Source organism: Mizuhopecten yessoensis, unplaced genomic scaffold (assembly GCF_002113885.1).
Source record: "Mizuhopecten yessoensis strain PY_sf001 unplaced genomic scaffold, ASM211388v2 scaffold10907, whole genome shotgun sequence".
NCBI lineage: Eukaryota > Metazoa > Mollusca > Bivalvia > Pectinida > Pectinidae > Mizuhopecten > Mizuhopecten yessoensis.
Genome location: NW_018408781.1, coordinates 50,812 through 64,090, shown reverse-complemented (window position 1 = coordinate 64,090; position 13,279 = coordinate 50,812). Strand labels below are relative to the sequence as shown.

The following is a 13,279-nucleotide window of genomic DNA, read 5'->3' as shown; positions in this document are numbered from 1 at the left end:
ACTACAATATTCTGTTGAAAGGCAAGATCTTAAACGCAAAAATATATTTGAAAAGTGTTATGAATAAGAAATCAGATATTTGGACGTGGGAAATAATAAAATGTAAAAGGTGAAATTTGAAATCCCTTTGGGAAACCTTTTTTCGTTTTTCAATATTTCAAAAGAAATAAAGATCATAAGATAGTAGATCTATCCATGTTTTATGAGTAGGTATGTAATAAACAGAGTATCAACCCTCGACCAATAACAGCCTGATATTGGAGTCTGAAATATGGGACAATATTTAGAGATTCCCTTCCCTGTAGCCTGAAATATGGGACAATATTTAGAGATTCCCTTCCCTGTAGCCTGATATATGGGACAATATTTAGAGATTCCCTTCCCTGTAGTCTGATATATGGGACAATATATAGAGATTCCCTTCCCTGTAGCCCGATACTTGGGACAATATATAGAGATTTCCTTCCCTGTAGCCTGATATATGGGACAATATATAGAGATTTCCTTCCCTGAAGCCTGATATATGGGACAATATATAGAGATTTCCTTCCCTGTAGCCTTATATATGGGACAATATTTAGAGATTCCCTTCCCTATAGCCTGATATATGGGACAATATTTAGAGATTTCCTTCCCTATAGCCTGATATATGGGACAATATTTAGAGATTTCCTTCCCTGTAGTCTGATATATGGGACAATATATAGAGATTTCCTTCCCTGTAGCCTGATATATGGGACAATATATAGAGATTTCCTTTCCTGTAGCCTGATATATGGGACAACATTTAGAGATTCCCTTCCCTGTAGCCTGATATATGGGACAATATATAGAGATTTCCTTCCCTGTAGCCTGATATATGGGACAATATTTAGAGATTCCCTTCCCTGTAGCCTGATATATGGGACAATATATAGAGATTTCCTTCCCTGTAGCCTGATATATGGGACAATATATAGAGATTCCCTTCCCTGTAGCCTGATATATGGGACAATATTTAGAGATTTCCTTCCCTGTAGCCTGATATATGGGACAATATATAGAGATTCCCTTCCCTGTAGTCTGATATATCGGACAATATTTAGAGATTTCCTTCCCTGTAGTCTGATATATCGGACAATATATAGAGATTTCCTTCCATGTAGCCTGATATATGGGACAATATTTAGAGATTCCCTTCCCTGTAGCCTGATATATGGGACAATATATAGAGATTTCCTTCCCTGTAGCCTGATATATGGGACAATATATAGAGATTCCCTTCCCTGTAGCCTGATATATGGGACAATATTTAGAGATTTCCTTCCCTGTAGCCTGATATATGGGACAATATATAGAGATTCCCTTCGCTGTAGCCTGATATATGGGACAATATTTAGAGATTTCCTTCCCTGTAGCCTGATATATGGGACAATATATAGAGATTCCCTTCCCTGTAGCCTGATATATGGGACAATATTTAGAGATTTCCTTCCCTGTAGCCTGATATATGGGACAATATATAGAGATTCCCTTCCCTGTAGCCTGATATATGGGACAATATTTAGAGATTTCCTTCCCTGTAGCCTGATATATGGGACAATATATAGAGATTCCCTTCCCTGTAGCCTGATATATGGGACAATATTTAGAGATTTCCTTCCCTGTAGCCTGATATATGGGACAATATATAGAGATTCCCTTCCCTGTAGCCTGATATATGGGACAATATTTAGAGATTTCCTTCCCTGTAGCCTGATATATGGGACAATATATAGAGATTTCCTTCCCTGTAGCCTGATATATGGGACAACAATCCAGTGTTAAATATGCTGCACAATGCTTTGGATATAATGCTAGATATAAGGATCTAGAGGTTGGTGTATACAGCTTGTCGGGTACAGGGCCTGGGGACATTTTAACATCACTGTATACAGCTTGTCAGGTACAGGGCCTGGGTACATTTAACATCAATGTTTGATCTGAATCCTGATTATTGATCAAACTGGTATGTCACACAGTGGATACTGAAATTAATTCACAATCAACCAAATTGCATACTCAACCTCAAACTTGTCAAAGGAACTGTTTCCTTTACAGAATTTTGTTAATATGGGTGATGTTTTTAACAATTAAAAACTGCATCAAATTATGGAAGGAAAACAGTTTCATATTTAAATTTTTATTTGATCAAGGGTAGGATATTTTTTATTAAATTACATGTTCAAATATTATTGTTACTTCTATCATATTAAATCAGTTGATGTTTCAAAAGGTTCGATTTTCAAATATTCTTCCTAACAAGGTGAACTTTCGCTTCCGATTAACTGAAATAAAAATGCAGTATCATGGGGTATTTTTTTCAGAGTATTTAATTTATGATCCTTGCATGGTCCAAGCATCATTCTGTTTTCAATTTAGGAAAAAAAACGAAAAAAAACATAGTTTTAAAAATAATAACTAACAAATACAAAAAAAAGAGTATTCAAATGACAACACCCTTTTTGGACAGTTAAAATGCATGGAATAAAGAGGTATTTAATTGTTGGTTTTAAATTATAGAAAATACCAGCAGTAATGTTTAGTGCTGCCAACAAAACCCAGTGATTTCACTAAAAACCACTTGAAGTGACTACAACTTACTTGTTGCCCATTCTGATTGCTTGAATAAGTGATGTGTAATGTGAATGTGAAATTGATCGGAATAAATCGGCAACTAGAAAATTCTGTAGACTATATACACACAAGTCATATCATTGAACTCCGAACTGCAATTCTGTTTCGATGAATCGTTGGCCACTAGTCTACAGACATTTAGCATTGAATTATTGATATTGTGTAGAGAGATATTACCCTCACTATGAAGCCAACATCCAACTAGTTTATGGACTGATTCTAATAATAATGAGCAAGACTCAATTTGATAACAAAAGATTCACAAAAATCCAAAACTTGGAAAGATAGTCCATGTTAAAAATGTCAAGCATTTTCATTTAAAAAATGTCATTTTTTCTTGTTTAAAAAGAACACTACTAAAAACATCAACAAATTATATTCCCTATTTCCTCTGAAGGGAAGAACTTAGGCCAAAAAAATGTGTTTCGGCAATCATCTGAAAAAATTTGGTAGGCAATTTTTTTTAATTTTAAAAAATATCTACTGTCTTATTATAGAGCAGGAGTTCTGACTTTAACAGTGCATATCCCTGAATGCCAATAAAAACTTCAGGGTAGGCACACAAATCTAGGGTAGATAGCTATAGGGGTAGCGGAAACATACAACTTTTTCCAATTGGCCTAATGCTCTGTCACAGACAAGATCCGAAGTCAAGTATTTAAACCTATGGTATATATAATGATCATTGCTTTCATCACAGTGTGTGAGAAAATGCCCGTTTAAATTGCATGACAATAATCATATTCTGCAATTGAGTACTAAACACAGTTAAAGCTTATTCAACTACAGATTTGTACACATCTTGTTATGTTGCATGCAAACTTCCTGGTAATTTCACTATCAGGAACAACACTGATGATTGGAAACATTTTGATTACAGTAATTTTTGACAATTAAATGAAAATGACAAAACGTAGTGATATACTTGAGAAAAGTAATTGGCCCATAAACATCATTTGGTAACTAACATGCAATTGAGCTGTTGTTTAATTGTTTAACCATTCATTCAAAACATAATCTTGCCTCAATCAAAATTGATCAATCTGAAAGCTTGTCATCAGAACATGTCAAATTATGATTGCAAACATGAGACATACATGATTGGCATAAAAAGTACCTAAATAGCAATGATTGGCAACCAAGATCTGTAAACAAGGAGACGGAGGATTAACATTTGTTGCCCCTGGCCCACTTAATCGGCTCTCACAGGTCCTGATTCTGGGATTGAGTGATCGTGAGGTTTGCAGGACATTTGGTTATCCCAATGCAAAAGGAACATTTTGAAGGGAGGAAAGGCCGTTACTGCGGGAGGTGTAGCGACTCATATAACTAAAGGCTTGGGTGAAAAGACAATGTGACCTTGATCTTTTATAGGTGCAAATACTTGACATGAAGCCTCATTTTCATTCACCAACAAGCTACTTGCTACAGAACTAATGGCCTATTTTATGTATGCTGCAGCCAGTGGTCCTATTCTGCCAGTTTATTAATATAAACTTCATTGATTTTACAGCAATTACTTTATCATCATATTTTAATCACTCTTGTTTGCCCGGATGTTAGCGCGGGGGTCTTTATGTGGGAGGACATCGGAGTACCAAGAGAAAACCCACACGTTCGGGTAGGTGACCCCAATACCTTGTCACACCCGATCAGGGAATCAAACCACAGCCGCCTTGTTAGAAGGAGAGTGGGTTATACAACGCACCACCTGATCACCCTGTTCACTCACTCAATATAGTCACATACGACCCACTTACAAATTTTAAATTTTTAGTTGTACAAATCATCCTCTATAACAAACCATGATAAAGGGATCTATTTTCCCAGGTTACCGTTATGATTGGATTATAATGCAACTTTTCTGATCAACAACAATCGATGAACAGAATGCCATCAAATTTATGTTTTGTCAGTAAAGTAAATGAGAGTGTGGAAACAAATGCTAAATTTTATTTCATATCATGACGTGAAAAAATATTCTACAGTAACTCTAATACAGGTTGTGTAGAGGACAGTACAAACCAATGGAATTATCACCGTCTGAACACATGTACTTAAACGACCTGAAGTTCCCGACTCTGTTCCAGACTCCAACCAGGCTTCAGTATATCTCAGTGTTGATAAAGATCATAATTCATCAACCGATACCAGACGGTCCGCTCACAATTATGTATGACACTTGGAAAATGCACTCTGATGACCATAGTGCCACTTTCTCTGCTGGTACAGACCTTGGACCAAATTGTATATCCGTGGCGGGACAGATTTTTTGTTTTATCAATAATTAATTCCTGTAGTCTAAGTGGAAGATGTGGTAATTCAACTCTCTAGCTATAAACATAGATGATAATGTCTTGTTGCAATTATATTAATTTCCATTGCATGTTGTCGACAAAAATGTCCAAAATCCAAAAAAAAGGTTCAAACAGGTATGTAAGCGTTCTACATATTCTGTTTAATATGTTTGAAGATTATTGTTTCTTGTTTTCTTTTGAGAATTTTACTCATGGTAAATTTAGTTTAAATGGCTATTAATATTCATTTATTCATATTATATTTAAATTCTTTTTGAAGTATTGAAAATGGAATAAAAACCTGTACAAAATATTGATTTGGTACATGACTTCCTACCTATTATATATTGAAAACATATCTGAAGAGTCATTCATTGTGAAATCGCATTGTAATGCGTCACACACTGTGACTGAATTTAAAATTCAGTCTTATTATGTAGATCATCTATATATTAATACGAGAAGATTATTTCTTTAAGTATTTACTTTGGTAATCCTTCTATATAGCCATCACTTAATACGCCAAAGCAGGATCAATGGTCTAGTGCGACATGTATTCATGAATGATTTACACTTCATTGCAGTAGAGGTATAGACTCAACGTCTACACATGGTCATTTGCTGTATTTTGTTATACAGTATAGGATACAGACATTACATTAGAATAAATTTCATTTAATAAAGTAACACAAAATATATTGCTTGGCGTTAGGACAATTTAAAGCAGAATCCACTCTTATTGTCCCGGTTTACGACAATGCCAGTCAGTGTACTTACCTTAGCAGGTAAACAGCTCTCTCGATATCACTGAGTTGTTCATCTACTGTTAGTTTTTCGAGTTCTTCTGTCGACTGTAAACAAAATAAAACGCATGTTACATTTTCTTACTAGTGTTATATGAGACTTGAAATATTCGTTCATAAATGACATCATTTCTAATTACTAAGTAAGAGCGTAAATTGAGAGTAGAGCTACCACCTTTAGACCCTCAGTCGGTCGATCGAGTTGCAAATCCTGCAGGTCATCTGCAAGCGACGTTGTTGTTTTATCCATTACGTGGTTTTGGTTAGTATAATGTCTTGTCGTTTAAACACCAACATTTCTCAATTATGTACAAATCATAACTCCCATTTCGTCCCCCTTTACGGAGGAGAAAATGCTCGAAATGCCGGTTGTTACTGTCCACTGAAAACGGCTTCACTTGACAACCCGATCAGCCATTGATCATGCTCAGGTACTTGTAAAATCTCGTTTGTTCTCGCGAGATATGGCAACGAAGGCGTTGGCGGCAAATTACGGAATGAGAAGCTTTTCCCCTCATAACAAAACACGGATTCATGGGTATTTTCGGAAGTTTAATTTACAGGGACTTTAAGAGACCACACAAGCATACTAATTTCCTTTAAACAAAAAGTTTATTTTCACATTTTCCGAGTATATCTGAGCAGAGACAGTATACCTTAATATGCCTAGTTAGGTTTCTGTTTGAACCCACCCCTACTATTCTAAGCCAATTTCAGATCCCAAATCGCATCCCTGTTCAGCTCTCGATCCGCCACTGTAAAGATTGAAAAGTATGCACTAATGAAAAGGGATGGTACATACAGAATATATACTAGTGTGTGTTTTTCATGAAGTTTAACAGATCGATATGGATTTATCAAGGTAGCCAGGCTTCTTACCGGGCCCTTAAATATCAGGCCTGCACTAGGCTGGGAGGCTGCGCCAGACTTCCGGAATTCGCCAAAGTTACTATTATACTACTTGTTAGGGACTCTGTCATTCAATGTTGAACCTAAAAGGACCTCATCTGCAGTTAGAAGTATATATAAGTAAGACGAGTATAAATCTACCCTAACAAAAACCGAGTCTTCCAGGCTGCTTTCACCGTGACCTTTGGCCCTTTAACCTTTACCGGTGACCACCAAAATTAATCGTTTAAAACTCGATGTTTCTATACTACGCCGGTGTAAATAAGAATTAAATGCGTTCCGTGGGGTTCATAAGCTATACGGACGGAATATCACACTGATACGCTGACAAAACGATTACTATATACCCCTCCCCTCTCACTTACAAAAATAGAGAAAGAAACGTCGGTATCGCGTCTATTCTGTTTTCCGTCATAAATTTGTCTTTACTTTGAATTAAAAGGAACCATTATAAAAATAGTTCCACGATCGGCAGAGTTATTTCTCGGTTTATTCAAATTAAACGATTAAACTGAAAACACAGTCAAGACATACACTAAACGTCTGAAATGGGCCGTCAAATGTGATAAAAAGACGTCCTTTTATGTTACACAAGATTTCACAAACATCGCGTGTTATATTACGTCAGCAGCAGTTTAAAAGCGATTTAACGGCTTAGCATTCATGCGTTCGCTTTTAACGTCACCGACTGAAAGAAGTACGCGTTTATGTAGTACATGTAATTTAACGTTTCCGCATTTAAAGCATCAATGTAGTGGTTTGGTAACAGGTTGTCTCGTTTTCAGTATCCAAAATGTCGTATAACTTAGACATTGTGTTGCACTGTCAGTGGCGGTAGTCTGCTAATATTGGCTTCTCTTTGTCAAAGTAGACAATTAAAAAATAAAATCTAAGTGTCGATGGTATCCGCATTTCTAAAACGCATCTAATTAAGATATGTACGAATGAATTTGTTATGTAATACTATGTCAACAATTATCTATCTGTAAATACTGCAACGCCCTCTTTCATTTCGTTTTCAAGACCCATTTTCTGCATGGCAGGAAAATAATTGATAAAATGAAAGTCTCGTCTACATCATGAAGTTTTTACAAATGTAGAAGACAAAACCGAAGTAGAGTTTTGTTTTATTAAATTTGAACGTTGAACGTGAATTTGTTCTGTTAGCATCTCGAGATCTCTTCAATGATGAGCTGGATCAACGAAAAGACATCGGTCTAATGACAGTTGTATACCGCTTGGGACCGTTTTACATTTTTCTGTTGCGGTTCAAGAACTGAGTTTGAGGAGGGGCTAAAATACCCACTTCAGACAGTGGGGAGGCAGTCTGAATTAGATTTTTTATGGTTCAATGCAAATTGACATGTTTAGGGGTTTGCAGAAGTCCCCGAAGTGCCCAGCTCTCTAAATCTACCACTGGTTGGTGTGTGTGTGTCTGTCTGCAAATTGTCTACTGTTATTGAGTAAGAGTAAATGGAATATAATTGCTCAAGTGTTTCTTATATTATTCAGACAAAAGAAACCAGTATCGTCATTTCTAGTCTGAATACATTTTGTGAGGAAATCTATATGTAAATACATATTATTTTAGATTTTCGGATCATCCCTCCGTCGATTTTATGAATTCCACATGTGTTCAGAGTTAGAGAGCATCCATTCTACAAGAAATAATTTTAAAAAAAAACAGCAAAAAAAAATTATGAAGATTTTCATCTCTTTCATGATCCGAATCAGAACAGGTTACAGTCGAAGGGAAATCACTCTGTCTAATTTTGACTATAACACGCTATATTTGCGCGGATGGATCACAAACTGGTCACGGACCACGAAAACATCGCCTCATGGAACTTAACAATAATCAAACAAGAATGCTGTGATTTTTTATCAAGACCTTGACCAACATACAAACAGCGATATCCTTATGACACATTCACACACTCGCTTCTACGCTTGCCAGGTGTATTGTCTATAGTCTCTGTTTCATTTGCTAGAAATTTTTAGATAAACAAGCGAAAAATACTTAATCTCGCCTGTGTTGTAATTCCGGTTCAGCAGGGGTCGCGGTGGCCAAGTGGTTAAGGCGTCTGATATTCTGCTACCACTAGCCCTCCACCACTGGGTCGCGGGTTCGAGGCCTACGTTTCTCCGGGAACTCCGGCTTTCCACCAAAATCTTGCACGTCCTTAAATGACCATAGCTGTTCATAGGACGTAAAACACAAACAAACCAAACCAAACCGGGTCAGCAATGAGTCACAGAAGAATACCTTTAGAAAAATAATTTAATAATTAATTTGCAATAGTTAACGTACGTGTCTAGTGCCCAATCCATTTGTAATTATTCACAGCAAAATATGTTAAAGCTAAATGCATATATATTCAAACTACATCACGTATTTTGGGGGCATCTATTTTTTGTTAATCTTTCTTTTTGTTATTAAGCGTTCCACTTTTCCCAGAATGAAGAAGGAACTTCAGTTTAACTAGTTTTTTTTTTTAAACTGGTTTGTTATTAAAATATACCTTGCAGTATACCATTCTTTTCCATACTCTTTCCAAATACGTAAACTGTTCGTTCGCAATGTTTGATTTTCATTATTTACCAAATTTCTGGTAAAAGGTAACATAAAAGGAGTCAGTCAATGTATATTAATGTTTCATAATAGCCCGGTCCAAACCCACAAGTCAGTCACAGACATTTCCCATAAAAACCGCCAACATTAAAGAAAATCGACCGGTATGAATACTTAAGTATATCATTATATTCTAAATTTATAGTTATTTGTGATCTTTATCTAAGTCCCTGTATTGTGTGTATCGTCAATGCAAACTATATTTCTGGAACAGCCAATCGTCATTTGAATGTTTGCTTCTTACGATGCGGGCGGAGTATTTCGGACCAGAGCGGGAACTCCCAACTGCTTTGAAAGCGGTTAGCCCCATGAATAAAAGCGATATTTTCTGTGAAATATGAGCACGCGATTCGTTTTATTTTAATAGGTTTCCGCTGCCGACAGCTATCATTGGCATAGGGTTTAACGTCTTATCAACAGCTATGTAATGTAATGACGTAACGGCTGCTGTCTTTGGCTTTTATAACTCAAGTTATACAACTATATGAGTAACAACACCGTATCCATTCGAAATCTTCCAGATTAACATTTATTTGTGGAATGTCACATTTTAAACAAACGGTCATGATGATTTAGTTCATTATCTGTCTGCATTTTGTTCAACGTGTCATTCGTTAAGAGGACCACAGTGGTTGTTTTGTAATTCATACAAAAGAAAATAAGTAGTTCAAACATTAAATTGTGTTTTATTGCAAATTAAAATAATTATGTTACAAGTAAGCGCCTTTCTGTATTCGGTTTCCTAGGTATCGGACGTCTGCTTCACGTTTTCCTGCACTCTGGCAGAACTTATGGTCCACTTTGCTCTCCTTTCTACTGCCTTCCTGTCGCGGTTGAGTCTTGCCCGCTCCTGTTTTTTGTCGATGTCCACTCTGTTTATTGGAGGAAGCCGTCGTGGAGGCTAGGCATGCCTCACGGGAGTAGGTTTCGTATTGGGGATATTTCCTCCTGTATTCTGGAGTACATGGAATTCCCACTAACTAATGCAGCATCGCAAGTTCCGTTTCGTGGTTTTCAAACACAACGTAAAGGCCATCGTCAAAAAATAAAGATTTATGTGTATTTTCGTGGAAATGCATTACATACATTTACTGTCTTTGTTCTGGGAGGCATAAAGATTCGTTCAAACTTCACATTACCTTAGTATTCCTCTCGGGAAAACAAACACAAAAACAAAACAATTACCACGGAGTTCAAACTATTTTATCGGTTTTAACATTTTTGAGTGTCCTCACGGCGTACTAAAATAATCTTTAACCATTTTAGTTGGACATTGTAGAACACAGCAGCGGCCTTCAAACCCAGGGGACCATTCCCTTCCCCAATCACAGCCTTCCGAGTAACAAATGATATTAAACAGGGATACGTGCTAGCTCCCTCAATCTTTTAGAATACACTGTGCATCCCCGATATCCAAGTTTACGCTCACTTTCGCTCTGTGCAGATAGCGAAAGTGAGCGTAACCCTTGGATATCGAGGATGTAAGATATGGCACTGGTATACTCGAAAATGTTTTACAGAGTACATCAGTAATGTAATGTACTATGACGTCATCAAACCATACTATTTATGACGTCATAATGCACTTGGTATCTATGTACAGATTGCTGCATGGCTATCACGTACGTCTAGCAACACTCTGTATACTCAAGTTAGTGAGAAAATGGGATGCAATAACTCGAAGACAGAAGAAAACACACATGAAAGGTCGTTCACATTCTGTTGGAGAAAACGGAACAAGGTAATTCTAAAAAACTGTTCTGAGCCAGTTAACAATTTAACTATCTTGCTCCAAGCTGAAATTCCCAGTAAGATTACATCATCATAGTTAAATAGTGACAATCAGATTTACTTTAATTACTAGACATTTGTTTTATAAATTATAATTTTGCTCTGTAAACATAGCAAACAATGACGTACCGAATTCATTTTGTATAACAATCTTTTAGCAACGCATTTTATCGGATGAGAGCTAAGAAGTTAGAAGATAAAGACAACACACAATCATAAAGTAGCTAAATTGTCCCTTTTTTCTTCATACCTACAAAGTTAGCGGTCAATATACCCCTTACAGCAAGGATTGCCTTTTTAATTTCAATAAGTCAAACAAATGTCTTATTTCTTTCTGAAAGGTCGAGCCCATCAACGTTCCTGTCAAAGAGAAGTTTGGGCCATCACTGGATGCTGAAACTTCCAACACAGCTCGCAAAACAGAACATACAGCGCTTATGCAGCTTAAACAGGAGGGAATCATCCCAAGGAAGGGGGAGTGAGGAGTGGCATTTGTGCTCGAGATTGGCAGCAAGTTCGAATTTGATCATTGGAGCCCCTTCGCTTTCCCGGGTACTCCAGAATACAGGAGGAAATACCCCCAATACGAAACCTACTCCCGTGAGGCATGCTTAGCCGTAATCTACGACCCTCCACGACGGCTTCCTCCAATAAACAGAGCGGACATCGACAAAAAACAGGAGCGGGCAAGACTCAACCGCCAGAGGGCGGCAGCAGAAAGGAGAGCAAAGTGGGCCAGAAGTTATGCCAGAGTGCAGGCAAGCATGAAGCAGACGTCTGATACATAGGAAACCGAAAACATAAAGGCGCTATCATGTATTATTATCTTTTAATTAAATAAAACAAAATGTCATGTTTCATCTACTTGTTTTATTCCATATAAACTTTCTTTGTTTTACAACAATTATAAATTAAGTTATTTCAACTTATATCAATCACTCTTGTTGGCCCGAATGCTAGCGAGCGGGGGTCTTATTGTGAGAGGAAACCGGAGTACCCGAAGAAAACCCACATAATCGGGCAGATGACCTTTTACCTTTTTACGCCAGATCGGAGAATCGAACACCGGCCGCCTTGGTGAAAGGCAAGTGCGCTATCCACTGCGCCACCTGATCGTCCTTGTGTATTAATAGCACAGTGTATCTTGAAAAAAACCTATGACCATACATGTATATAGGTGGTTAATCAGATATCAAATGATTTGTATGTTAACGTGATGACTTTCCATCGTAATAAATGTTCTGTCCTTACCGTTTCTGGCAAAGGAAAGGTCCAACATCACCAATACACTTTACATAATATATATACTCTTCAAACAACTGACTCGGCAAAATACCTTGGAATAGCTGTTCAATCAGATCTCAAATGGGATCAAAGCATGCATTATGTCTCCTCTAAAGCAAACCAGTGCCAAGGATTTCTATGCCGTTACATGATAATAAATTCTGTAAAAAATGCATATAATTACTCTGGTAAGCCCAAAATCGGAATACATCTTCACTGTGGTGGATCCACATCAAAGAAACCATGTGGATAGGAGACTTCCTAAGTGGACGCTCACAACAAGTGGTACTCGATGGCTGCAAGTCCCAGAGTGCTCCTGTACTCTATGGTGTGCCTCAGGGTAGCGTACTTGGGCCGATCCTATTCCTACTGTTCACCAATGGTTCCACTGTGCGGCTCTTTGCTGCGATTGTGTGCTGTACAGAGATCAAGAACCGGAGGATAGTAGTAAACTGCAAGCAGACCTCGACGCTTTACAAGTTTGGGAGCAAGACTGGCTCATGGAATTCAAACCCCAGCCAGAAGTGCCAGATTCTCCACATAACAACTAAGAGATATCCGATAACATCTCCATACACCATATCAATGACCACATCCTAGGGTCAGCAAAATACCTCGGAGTGAACATCCACAGCAGCCTTAGCTTGAATGACCATATCAATCAGGTCGCTAAGAAAGCTAACAACACCAGAGCTTTATTACAACGTAACATCTACCAGTGTCCACGAAACTGTACTATAAGACACTTGTAAGACCAATTATGGAGTATGCCAGTGTAATTTGCGATCCCTCCACAGCCAACAACATCAACAAACTCAAGATGGTGCAGCGTTGGTCAGCCAGATCCAACACCGGTGACTACCACACTACCAGCAGTGTGTCGTCTATGCTGCAACAACTCCAGTGGC

At 37.5% G+C, this 13,279-nt stretch overlaps 1 protein-coding gene across 10 annotated transcripts in view; it reads right to left on the bottom strand.

Annotated features, from left to right (window-relative positions):
• The window catches only part of LOC110463438 (serine/threonine-protein phosphatase 4 regulatory subunit 4-like), a 96,524-nt gene extending 90,344 nt beyond the window's left edge, over nt 1–6,180 (bottom strand). For all 10 annotated transcript variants that reach the window (XR_002464389.1, XR_002464390.1, XR_002464391.1 and 7 more), the window contains exons 1-2: nt 5,931–6,180; nt 5,730–5,803 (exon numbers count right to left, since the gene is read on the bottom strand). Coding sequence is in view for 7 of the 10 variants with exons in the window: in XM_021518046.1 (XP_021373721.1) it covers nt 5,730–5,803; nt 5,931–6,005 (149 nt within the window). In the remaining 3 variants the exon portion in view is untranslated. The remainder of the gene's footprint in view (nt 1–5,729; nt 5,804–5,930) is intronic.
• Between the last annotated feature and the right edge of the window lie 7,099 nt (nt 6,181–13,279).